Source organism: Lepisma saccharinum, chromosome 17, assembly GCF_977018435.1.
Source record: "Lepisma saccharinum chromosome 17, izLepSacc3.1, whole genome shotgun sequence".
In the NCBI taxonomy this organism is placed as follows: domain Eukaryota; kingdom Metazoa; phylum Arthropoda; class Insecta; order Zygentoma; family Lepismatidae; genus Lepisma; species Lepisma saccharinum.
The window spans coordinates 32,310,322-32,322,835 of record NC_139245.1 but is presented as its reverse complement, the minus strand read 5'-3'; the positions used below and the strand labels follow the sequence as shown (position 1 = coordinate 32,322,835).

General features: G+C 35.2%; 1 protein-coding gene across 4 annotated transcripts in view; it reads right to left on the bottom strand.

Moving 5' to 3' along the window:
• Positions 1 to 1,338: 1,338 nt before the first annotated feature.
• The window catches only part of LOC146001663 (sal-like protein 1), a 221,358-nt gene continuing 210,182 nt past the window's right edge, over positions 1,339 to 12,514 (bottom strand). For 3 of the 4 annotated variants that reach the window (XM_083139278.1, XM_083139276.1, XM_083139280.1), the window contains 3 exons: positions 9,706 to 9,851; positions 7,939 to 8,112; positions 1,339 to 5,447 (listed from right to left, as the gene is read on the bottom strand). In XM_083139278.1, coding sequence (XP_082995404.1) covers positions 5,058 to 5,447; positions 7,939 to 8,112; positions 9,706 to 9,851 — 710 coding nt within the window. In that variant the 3' untranslated portion in view covers positions 1,339 to 5,057. The remainder of the gene's footprint in view (positions 5,448 to 7,938; positions 8,113 to 9,705; positions 9,852 to 12,514) is intronic. The other variant, XM_083139279.1, reaches the window with a different exon arrangement.

Sequence of the window (12,514 nt, the reverse complement as noted above, 5' to 3'; positions counted from 1 at the left end):
AAGCTCAACCCATGATCTCCCTACTGAAGGTTCTGGTTTGAGCATCCATTGTGTTTTATGTAAATTCATTATTTTTTTCTAATAATCTTTACCTTCATTGTCACAATTAACCTAGAGAGAGAGGTAAGCTTCGGGAGTGAGGTCTAGAATCAGCCCTAGAATGTGCTGTTTCCAATGTGCAGTTCAATAGTTTCATTGATATGCAAGTCTCTTAAATATTAATATCTAGACAACAGTGGAAAATTTTTCACATTGTGGAATATCTTAGTGCTCTTTAGCCTTAACTGTTAGCGTAGGCTTTTAAGCCACCTTGGTGGTGAAGTCTGTCCGTTATCCATGGTGCAACAGGTCTTTGAAGACAAAGGCCTACCTGGTGATTTTTTGTTGGGTAACGCATGGTAAACACATTGCTGAGCCCACTACGTGCTCTTTTCAAGTAACTCCCCACTTGTCCTCATGATGCAGAAATTTTGGGAACTCCCAGCAGAGTTCTAACCTGGAACGGCTCACACCAAAGGAGAGAAATTCCCAATGGCATGGTGTATCATCATCTTGTAATCAAGGGATCCAATGTTCTATACCCAGTGAAGGCACATAGTGGTTTGGATCACATTTAAACTGTAGGCCCAGTCCTGATTGACCTATCTGTACATAAAGTGGACTTAAAAGCTCAAACCTGTACCAATAGTGGGAACATTAACAATTTGGCTACATGCAAGCCCCAAGTGTGTTATGTAGGCGACTTATGATCTTGCCACCAAAGGTCATGGGTGTTTCTTTGTGAGTGTACATTGAAATTACTTTTATCAATTCATCGTTGTGATTAGCCAAAACTTGCAGAAAAGAGACTTAAAATATGAAAAATTACAAAATTCAAAACAGTTTTTACACATTTTTCTAATTTGCAAATAGGTCTGATGGACAATCTCCATAATTCAAGGAAATAAATTCCTAAAATAATGGATTTACGACCATGTTTTGCCATGGAAGTTTGAAAAACTTTGCATATTTTTACCATGTTACATAAGGTGGATTCAGATTCGCCATTCTCTTACACGCATAGTCTATATTCAAAAGTTGCCTGAGGCAGATTTCATGGAACCTATTTTACAATGTGTTATTTCGCATTTCATGTTTTCATCAAAAACAAAATATGAATGCTTCTAGTTATTATTGTGATCTGTTTTGCGTTTTGTCTAGCAAAGAGCTGAAATCAATGTTTTCGTAAACCAATCACCGAACAAGACTATAATAGATACTCCAGTGATGTAAAGAAGTAAAAGAAACATAAAAAAAAGGTTTAACTCATGAACAGCAACCATTTTAGTTCTTGGATAATGTTTATTTGGCGTTGCTCATTTCTAGCAGCATAACCATTTTTATAATTATAAATAACAAACTGGGGAAAGGATGTGGGGAAGGGATATGATACAATACTATGATTCAATCAGGTCAAAGGCAGGGAGGACACAAACTACAAAATACAAGTTTCATATTAAATAGAAAAAAAAATCTTCTTGTAAAACTTTTACTACAGCCAAAAACTGATCAGGTAAATTACATTGTAATTCTTGTCGGATTTTCTACAAACACACACACAGGGGGTAGAATGATGCACAGGACAGGAAAAAACTCAGTGATGCGAGTAATTTTTCCTTATCGAGAAACCACCAAAAGGGCTATTGTAGAACATTACAAAAATAGCATCTCTCCTGTACTTTTGATGGCATCTCGAGGTGAAAGAATTTTTACTGTATTCTAGCCATTTTGTCATGGTTATTAGTGTGTCTCAGCCTGTTTTTTCATCCTTGTTTTTCTAGTGATCCATTTTTAAACTTTCAATAAATATATACACATTTTTCCATGTTTACAAGAAAGCAAACACAAACATTATGACAAGAAAAAATAAGCTATATATATATATATACATATGTATATAAAAAGAATATCACAAATCTCAGCTGATAAGAACAGTGAAAAAGAAACAAATATGCAACAAACCAGAACTTACAATACATATTATTTTCAAGTAGAAGTTATTTTATTACACATTGACTACAGGCTGAAGACATTGCAAGTCTGTACACAAGAATTCTTTTTGCGAGCTAACTGCAATGTTGAATAGCATGACAGATAGCACGGTTAGGTTTTTTCCTTATTCAAGAAATACATATTTCAGTGTTTGTATGGCTGTCTTTTATTAAGATGTAATTGGAATGGTTTTGTTGAATAATCCATGACTGCCTGGGGGGAAGGTATCACAGTCACACTACACCTTAACGGTCCTTTCCTCAGAACAGTCATGTTGGAAATTTACGCTCGTGCAACTTTTTATTTTTTCCCTTTGCAACATAACAAATTAGCTACTTCAGCTAAGCAAACTACACAAAAGAAAACAAATAAATAAAGTAAGTCTCAGACCATCATAATGCATGCTGCTTTTTTTTGTGTAAAATATGCAATGAAAATAAAACTGAGAAGAGGTAAGGGCTATTTTTATAGAGTACATTTCAGTTAGACATATTAGACATTGCAAATCATAGACACAACTCCTATCAAGACAGCCAGTCAAACTTACAGTCAATATTTAACAGAAAAATAAATGTAAAGTTTATTTTCAAACTTCAAACCCACAAAATTTTAATGCAAAAAAAGAAGGCATTTATTTTTCCGTAGCAGGAGTAAAAATTTAATGAAAAAATAGGAAACCAAGTGTTACAACGAAGCAGTAGGTGTTGTGTTTAACTTTTTTATTCTTCTTATATGCATCAGGAAAATTTCCTTACGTACTGCAGTTGATTGAGAATTCATATCCGTTTGGATGAATTTTGCACCCTGAAGAAACTTCATTGTGTGAAAGTTGTAATGTGGGTAGGGATTTGGCTACTCTCTTTCCTTTTAGATGTTTAGTTTATTTTTAAAATGGAATATTTTCCGGCAAAGCAATGTATTTTATAGAATAATAAATACATACACAGAGATTTATTGTGATCATTGTGCAGCACAAAAAAGACAAAATTTTGAACAAATGACTGCAGGCCATTGGGAATAGGTGGAAAGCATTATTTTCTGGCATGTAGATGATTAAGAGTTTCAGATTCATAATGTGTTGTATCTTTCAATAGCCTCTGAGGTAGAGTTGAGATCAGACGTGATTCAAGTAGTGTGTGCGTGTGCATGCATACATATGAACATGTATAGACTTGTACTGTATATTGTGTGAAGTGTGTCAATGTTTGTATTTTATCTTTTCTTTTGCATGATACATGTTTTTTTTTTTCAAATGCATTTACATACGCTGTGAAATGTTGAATATCACAGTATCCGAAAATGGCCATCCAGAACAAATAAATCACAATTTATGAAGTAAATTTCTGAGACAGATAATAGATTAGAAATACAAAAGAAAAGTAATTCAATATCCTTCACATATGCAAAGTAAAAAGGTAAAGTGTTCCCCTGTGCATAGCACCATGCCATGAAGGCGTATAGGGGGTGTGGGGGTAACTCACATATGCAAAGCAGTTTGAAATTACACATCGTTTGTGCAGACCTACAAGGAGTTAATTTTCTTTCACTGTGAGATTTCCGTTTGGCGTACTTGTACAATGATACATCAGATGAAACACAACAAACACTGATTGGAGATTTATTTTTTGTACTTTTGAGATAAAAGGGAAAACCTGTGTGCTTAATTTTTGTTTCATTCCACATCAAAATTTCTAATAGTTTGTTTACTATATCCCTTTCTTATATTTTTAATATAATTGCTAGAACAAGCACACACAGTGCATTAACACCCTATATACAAATAACAATGCACTGTGTGGACAAGTAGCTGCATCAAATACATTTTGTACACTGATATATCACTCATTTCTTAAGTACCGTTGAAAGCCATCTTTTCAATTGTTTTCTTTTTGTAATCCACAAGTATCTCAAAAGTTTGAATACAGATTGCCACTATACCATAGCAACAATAGGATTTCCTACCATTCACATGTACACTATGTACAGCAACAAAAAAATTAAGATATCAGGTAACAACAGTAAAAACTGAATACTTTTTTTTCTTCTGATGTGAGCAACATCCACTGAACAGCAATTGTAATCTTAACACCAAGTACGTAGCAAATGTACAGATATATATTTTTTTTTAGTTATTTTCAAATATTGGAATACACTACCTGGGTATGACAAAAAAAATTCCCAAATAACAGGAAGGGCAGGAAGTTTTTGGGAATGAGACTCCAGTGTTCACATTACATTGTTCTGTTCACAACAGCAAGTCTTTTGTTGTAATGTTTTGTACCCTGCTACATCAACAGTTTCTCCTCTTGCATTAAGGGTAGCCAATTACACAATGTGACTGATAAGTACATGTTCTTATGTAATTTGAGAACATAACTAATAATTCATCTCCGATATTTTTTTTTATTTTCTCCTACAGATGTAGTATCACAGTGAGATAAGATTTTGGGGACAAGTCTTCTGATTTGCTCTTGAGGCAGTATTTTTTAATTCCATTTCCCCCATGTAATTCTGTCCCCAAAAAAATAACACATATGCTGATCTAGCTTTGGAATTGACCTGGCTAGGCACCAAGCCTCACTTAACTTCCTTTGCATTAGTGAGCATTGAGTGAAATACTTCCATAACATTCCTTCCCTAAAATGGATGACATGGATTATCATCCAGCACGGTTGCATCAAGAAGCCAGCATTCTGTTTGTGTTACAGTAGAACATCAAAACGGTGCTACACAGTCACAATAATGAACACTCGTTCTGTTAAATATGCTCTCAATACATATCTTTTTTTTTTTGTAAATTCCTTTCTTTTATATAAAGACTAGTTTCAAAATAGGAACATTGCAGCATTCGATCAGCACATAATTAAAAATAAAAAATTTCAATAAGCCACCATGTAATTAATATTTTTTTCAGTCCTTGTCAATAAATACACAATCGATTATAAGATATGTAGACTCTCCTGTACAAAGTAGTAATTGTCCTATTCTGTGGGTTTCTGCATAGAAGTAACCCATAAACCAGTCTCTCATGCAACTAAACTTTCACTGTGTGGCGTGGCATGACCAGGTGACCCTACCTCAGTTTCCATAACTTCCTCACTGTTGGCTTTCCTCTCTTCACTACCTAGTCTTTGTTCATAATGAAGGTCCCAGACTCCAGAGTTAGGTGGCGGAGCACTGGCTAACCCCTCTCGTCCCTCCACGTCGCTGCCTTCTCGCGATGGACTTTGGTGTGATGCTACCATTGGCGATGATGGTGGCTTGTCTGACAGTGGTGAACTGGGCTGAGATCTTGGTGATTCAGTCATGTGTTTTTCAAATCCACCGAATCCCAGGGCACCAAACTTGGCAGTTGGAGACGTCATACCACTTCCAGGGTTTGAATTTGCACTTTGTATCACTGAAATTTCGTTAAGCTGAAACGCAAGAGAAAAACAAGATTAATTTTCTTCCCGTCTTTTGTTAATTTTGTGATGGTCAATTAAGTTCTTCCATGAAACCATCACTGAAAGTTAGTGTGACCACAAACCAAACAAACTTTGGCCAGAAGCCTTTGCACATCTTCCCCTCCATCCCTTAAACTCGCCCACAGTGAAGCCTCCTCCACTCTACACCTCCCCTCCACATGTGAATACGATGCACAGGACACGTGGTTCTATGCAGGTTCTTTTGCTTGTGGCCGCACTATAGCAAGCAATTTCTTAAACACAATTATGGTGCAACTCTGACTGTTAGGAAGTGGAATTAGATTTCTAATTCAAATAAATACATAAAATAATGAAGAAAAATATAAAGACTGATGCAGAGTTCAAATCTCTTGGCAACTTAAAATTTGTGTACTAAAAGTGAATTTATTTATATATTTTTACGTATAATTACATTTCTTTGAATATTCTGATTATCTCATGTTAACCTAAAAATATTTCTGTCTCTGGTAGATTGACATGATACAGTCAAAAGCAAATACCTAATGACACTAAACTCTAAGGGCCCTTTGATGGCCAAGGTTAGGAACTTCTCAATGGGTAGAGACACATATTTTTGGTAAATAAAAAAGCAAAATTTCGGTATAAAAACAGAGTCAATTTCTGGTTCAAAAGTGGTAAATAAAATGAAATTTCGCTGTTATAGCGGTGAAAAAGCAGCATATAAAATGACATTTTGGTTTTAAAAATGTGAATATAATCCCAAATTTGATTTAAAAACTGCACTATTGCACAAATTAAACATATCCCTTCTAATAGCACATTAAATCATTACCAGAATATTAAGTTTATTCCTGTATAAAGGGGTCCATTTTTGCTTCTCAAATATTTACAGCAGAATTAATCAAATTTCCGTGAATTGCATAACTCACAGGATACTTCAGACTTCTGAAAGTGTCGCGTCTGTATATAAACGGTAAATTTTGTGTTTAAAGAGTCTATTTCGCATTTTGCATTTCGCATCATTTCGTGACAAAACAGGGTAGGAAAATGCACCTCACACCTTTCAGAAACATGAAAAATTAACATTAGAATGTGTTATTTCACATTTCGTGTTTTCGTCAAAAACGAAATATGCATGCCTCTATCAATGGGCAATGCTTTCTTAATGAAAGTCCACTACTGTTTTTTTGCAAGCAGCTCCCCAATTGTCCTTGAGATGCTGGGTCGGCACCAAAATTTTGTGGATCCAACCTGGCAGTGCTCTCACATCAAAAGCAAGCGAACTATTGACTTTGTTATGAGAGACTCCTCTTATATATTCTAAAACTCAGTGGACGTAAGCCTATTGGACCAAGCCTGTCAAGCAGTTTTTCATTGGGCAGTACACATTGAGACTCATTGCCATTGGTTTCTGGCTTTTCAGGCCAGACTTATATATCCACATTTATAAATATTCTTAACAAGATTTAATATTGGTGGAAACTGGTAACATTATTCTGTTTCTCGCAATAGGTATCCTTACCCCATCCCTCTCTGCTGAAACCACAGTGCATCCCATGGTTGACAATTGAACGTGTTGCCACACCTTTTCCCCCTCTTCTTGTCCGTGAATAGCCAGCCTCCCTAGTTTTCAAATGCTTGTAATTCAAGCTTCGTGGACCCAAGCTCTCGTCTACCTTCCTTTCTGAGTATCACCTTAAAAAAAAATACCAAAATCCAAAATATGAGTCATCGCTAATGTGTTGGAGGCACAAGAAGAAGAGAGCAGAGTGCTCACTCGCAAGCAACTGTATTTTCGCCTGGTGATGAGTTACAATAGATTTTATTTGCTTCTTAAAGTAAGTGAAGCATTAAAATGTGTATTATACACACACACACATATACTTGGTGCATTTACTTGCTGTTATGGGTAAAAATATAGGGTGTTCAGTTCTGTATAGGATGCCGAATTAGAAAATTAAATAAAAATAGGGAAAATATCATGAAAATAGTTATATTTCACATATATGTAAGCAGTAACATCTCGCATTTATGCATGAAAGACAATGTCAGTCACCCCTACTGAGTCTGCATGCATTTATATGCTCCACAAAATTATTGATAACCCTCTCTCATATGTCTGTCCCGGTGCCTCCAATCACCCGTATGATTTCCGCCTTCAGTTCCAAAAGGATTCGTGGTTTGTTGGCGTACAGCTGTGATTTCACAAACCCCCATAAGAAGAAATTACAGGGTGTAAGATCACATGACCTTGCTGGTCATCCTGCAAAAGAGATCACTCGTCGCGGGAATTTTTCATGGAGTTCCATATCGTAATCACAACAAACGAGTCAAAACAATTGAGGCTACATTAATCAGCATGACAACAGATACCAACATTGGTAAAAGCAGGTCTGCCAACCTCGAAACAAAACAATAGCACTTGATTCAAATTCGGCATCCTATACGGAACACTCTTTATATGCACATGCTCACTTACTTTCTGCTGCATTCCATTAAGGAAGGGGGCTGGAAGATATGGATAGAAAAGATCTGGCCGTCGTTGAAGGAACTCTGAATCCTTCGGTGTCATGGGAATTGGTGGCAGATCGAGTGACATCCGCCTTCCCCGCCGAGATGTCCCGTTGCTCCACATGTGAGTTCCCATGTGAACCTGTTTGCAAAGAACAAAATGTTACATAAATCTTGCATGCTTATAGTTTAAATATTCTTAAATTTTTGTTTGCTTTTCTTTCTCCAATATTTATAGTCAAACAGTTAAAAAAATGGAATCCACTGCTTTTGTGGGACTTTGGAAGTTTCTCATTTGTTTTATGCGCATTCTGCTAAATCTGGGCTTCCTATTTCTCTCATTTTGATTATTAAAGAAATACACAAAAGACAAAGAATGTCTGCTATTAGAGATAATTGAGAAAGCATATGTTGCACATAGATTGAATCCAAATGCAATTCCATAGCATGTCTTTTCCCCAGTCTAGCCAATTCTATTATTACCTATTTTCATCGATTACCTATTCCCCCACCATGAAGCGAGAATTAATTTTATGTAGTCATACACACTCCAGGGTTGTAGCAATTCCCTTAACTCTCAATGAAATTGTTACAACCCAGAAGTATTCATAACTGTTAATCATAAATGTTTCTCCACAAGTAAAAAAAAACAACCATCTACACTCAGTGTCATCTTACCCATGGCATAGGTATAACTTATCATGGACAGGCTTTGCCCTTCCCCCCTATTTCAGGTTTATTAAATTTACAATTTAATGGTAACATTGTTAACCTCCTGCAACCTAAGGAGCTAAGTAATGAGTATTTTCTATGATTTTGCAAATGTAAAGGTTATTTAGCAAAATAGTATTGGATGCTATATTTATGGGATAGAAAACTTTTTGATTCTGCCCCCAAAATTAAGCCACAAGTTCGATTCTGACCCCTAAAGTTAGGTTGCAAGTTATGCTTGTGACCCCCATGCTATGTATTATAGGCACTTAACTTCAATATTCTAGGTAGCGTGCTTCTTTCACTCTCACTCAGAAGAGGTTAGACAAGATATAGTGAAATTTGAAGAAAATTCTTGTCTATGTTATTAATCTCCCATTACCATAGTTTTGTAACGTATGACAAACACCTCTTCGTTCTATTTTTTATGCTCATTATTTTTTATGCCTAATACATAAATGAGAAAATGTGCTGAGAGTAAACAATTTCACTGTTGAGCTTTTTTTAAGTCCACTTTTTTGCACACTATTCACCTCCATTGGGTATTGAATCCTCGATTATTTGACTACAAATCAACGTCGATACCCCTTCACCAACTGGGAAGCCCAAAACTTGTACTATTGTTTTTACCACTGTCAGATATCAAGCCTTTTCACAAGGTACTGTTGACACTTTGTGCTGGAAAATAAATTTTTAATCACTATTTAATAATACAACAAGTGGTGACTGCACAAATTTCTCGTTTTCTTCATCAGCCACTGAGTTCAGCTGCAACCCAATCAATGATCTGATGATATAAACAAAAACAAAAAAATCTAGCCTTTCATTTTCTGTATTCTTAGCTCTGTCATCCTACTATGTTTAAGGTTTCCGCTAATTGTTTGATCCAAACATTTTAAAAAAAGCTTTATGCACTTACAACTGCTACAATATGCTGAACATATTATACATGCACACATACAAAAAGAAAATGAACAATATAATCCACATGGGGAAAAATAATAAATATATTGTTTATAGTTACCTTAAGATTTCCTTTGGTGGTGAATGCTTTTTGACATATTGTGCACTTGAAAGGTTTATCACCAGTGTGCGTTCGCATATGAATCTGGAGTGCCGAGGAGGACGAGAAGTTCTTATTGCAAACATGGCACAAGTGCTTTGGCAAGCCTGCAAACACACAAGAGACAGACTCCGTAAGAATTTTTTCTTTACAACTATGGTTCATTCCTTGAAATGCACAAAGTAAATTGTGTCGTACCATTATGAATAATCAGAAGGGTTTCAAAAATTATGATGTAGCTATTGCTATTTATTCCGCAACATACATTTCCTGGCAAGAACAGAAATTTTTTTAAGGTAGTAATATAAGTACATAATCCACTTCGTGTTTTTGTTTAATTTGAGGCCAATGAGAATGATTGTATAATGATGTTTGTTGGCACACATGTTGTTGCTTGTTTCATGCATAAAGGCTAACTGGAAGACCAGTTTTCTGGTGAAAACTAGTTTTTGTCAGGAGTCGAACCCAGGATGCCTGAATTACAAGATAAAGAGTCGCCACTCTCTCAAAATTATCATATTTCGTCACATTACCTTGTAAGTTTCAAATGCATAGTAGGTTGGCAACCTGACAATCGTGGCTATTTTACTCGTAGTGGATTTAACTCCATTTAAATACCTTATGGCTAGGACTTTTTAGTTTCATTTAGTTGACAACATAAAAGAGACAGATCTAGTAATTGTGTGTAGATTTTTGTAGCAAGATTGCTGACAATTTTACTATGATGTTTCTTTAATATAATTAATTTTCTTTCATATTTCTATCACATTATTGTTGTTCGTATGATCACAAAATCAAAAATTTGTGTGTCTTGTTTGTATTTCTTTAGGTAGAGTTCTAAATATACAGAATACTTTTCTACACCAAAATTCATCTGGGTTGTCTTCTTATATAATTAAGGTTCTACATGAAATGTTGTTACAATATCGATACTAATTTTTACATCAGTATAGATTTTAAAAAACATCAGTACATTTCTAATAATAAATTATACCCAAAAACCTCTGAATTTGAAGAAATACAACTTGAAAACTGATTGGTCTCAGTAATCCTTTTCGTTAGACAGACAAGAGATTAACAATAAGATTTCACATTTATCTTAATTTTCAAATTGGTGATCGTGAGATGGAAAAAAATTATCATATTTTAATATTTGCACAATCGCAATACTTTTTCCACTTCAATTGTATACATTTTTAGTTTGTATGCGATATTTAATCCAGTGTTCATTTTTCCAAAGTACATGGTACTGGCCATTATGCTTGTTCATATGTAATAATATTACTCTTGTTATGCATGAAACAGACATTATTTAGAAGGTAGATTTAGTCCAAGTTTATATACAAAATCTGAAGGTACAGCTTTGTCAACTTATTCCATGAAAATTTTCTGTTCTTCCAGCCTTGTTTATTGCAGAATATCCATTCTTATTACTCTTAACAAGTGAAAGGGGTGTTCAAATTGCATGAGCCAACTCCTCTTATGTGTTTCATGCAGGTTTGCCAAATCTCAGGGTGAAACCTACACATATTTCCATAAATGGTCCAAAGTATATGCATGAGAAGGAATATATCAGTATCACCTCAATGTAATGAACAAGGAGATGTGTTTTTTTTCTTTTGTATATGAAGGAGAGTTGTTTTCTCAAATATACAAAGATTTATCATCATGTTGTTCATTACAAAGAGGATTTATTGTAATAAGTTAGGATTTAAGGTGAAAGAAAAGTATCTTAGTAAGGTGCAGATGTTAGTGATTTTCATAATTAAAATTATAAGAATTTTTTAAAAATTTCATAGGCCAAACCATAAGAATGTTGAAAGAGAATGTTGTTGATTATTGCATTAGATGTTATACTATTCATTACAAAATATCTAGTAACTATATTAAGTTATTGTTGGCTGATTAAAAAGCCTATCCACATAACAAGATATTTTAGAAAGATCAATTACGTTTCTAAGATTTGTGACTGTGTCATTGAAATGAACCATATAAAAAAATCACACTTGTACTGGGGGGGGGGGGGGGCACACAAGGGGATGCTACAAGCTCAGTTTAGAAAATTTTAATGAAGCATCCCCTCGGCTAGAATAATTTGCATAAACATCCCCATGTAATGAGTGAGCTGTGGTGATCTAGGTGGTAGAACATCTGACTGCCATGCGGGAGACCCAGGTTTGATTCCTGGGGTGGATGATCTAAGGTCGGAACTTTTCCAGCCTTGTCCCCGCATAATGCGGCTCTGGGACTGTGTGGGCCTAACTCCCACATCCCCTAAATGTGCCTTTATAACATGGTGCTATATGCATGGGGAACTTTACCTTTTACCTATCTCCATGTTGATCCATAGCAACCCCCTTGTAATTATTTGTGATGTTTACAGAAACTCAAACCAAAAAATATTATTTTTCTAATTCTCTAGGCAATGAAATTTTCTGCTTTGTTCTTCTATAACACTAAAGACCATCCCAATGCATTTGAGGCAGTGGCAACTCGTGACTTTTTTGGAGTGTAGGAAGAAGTTATGGTAAATCAAAGAGGTTTTGAAAAATTTGTTCAATTACCATCACAGTATTGTTTGCACTATCCATTGCATTTAGAATGTTAGCTGCAGGCCCATGCACAAGGTAGATCAAGGGGCCCCTGTTGAACTATCAAATATTTAAATCTGAATTTATAAAAACCCACGAAAATAACATTAACGATATTTCAGATTTTGCAAGAATTTTTATTTTTGTCCCCCTTCCTGTTGTCCTTTGGTTTGAGGATA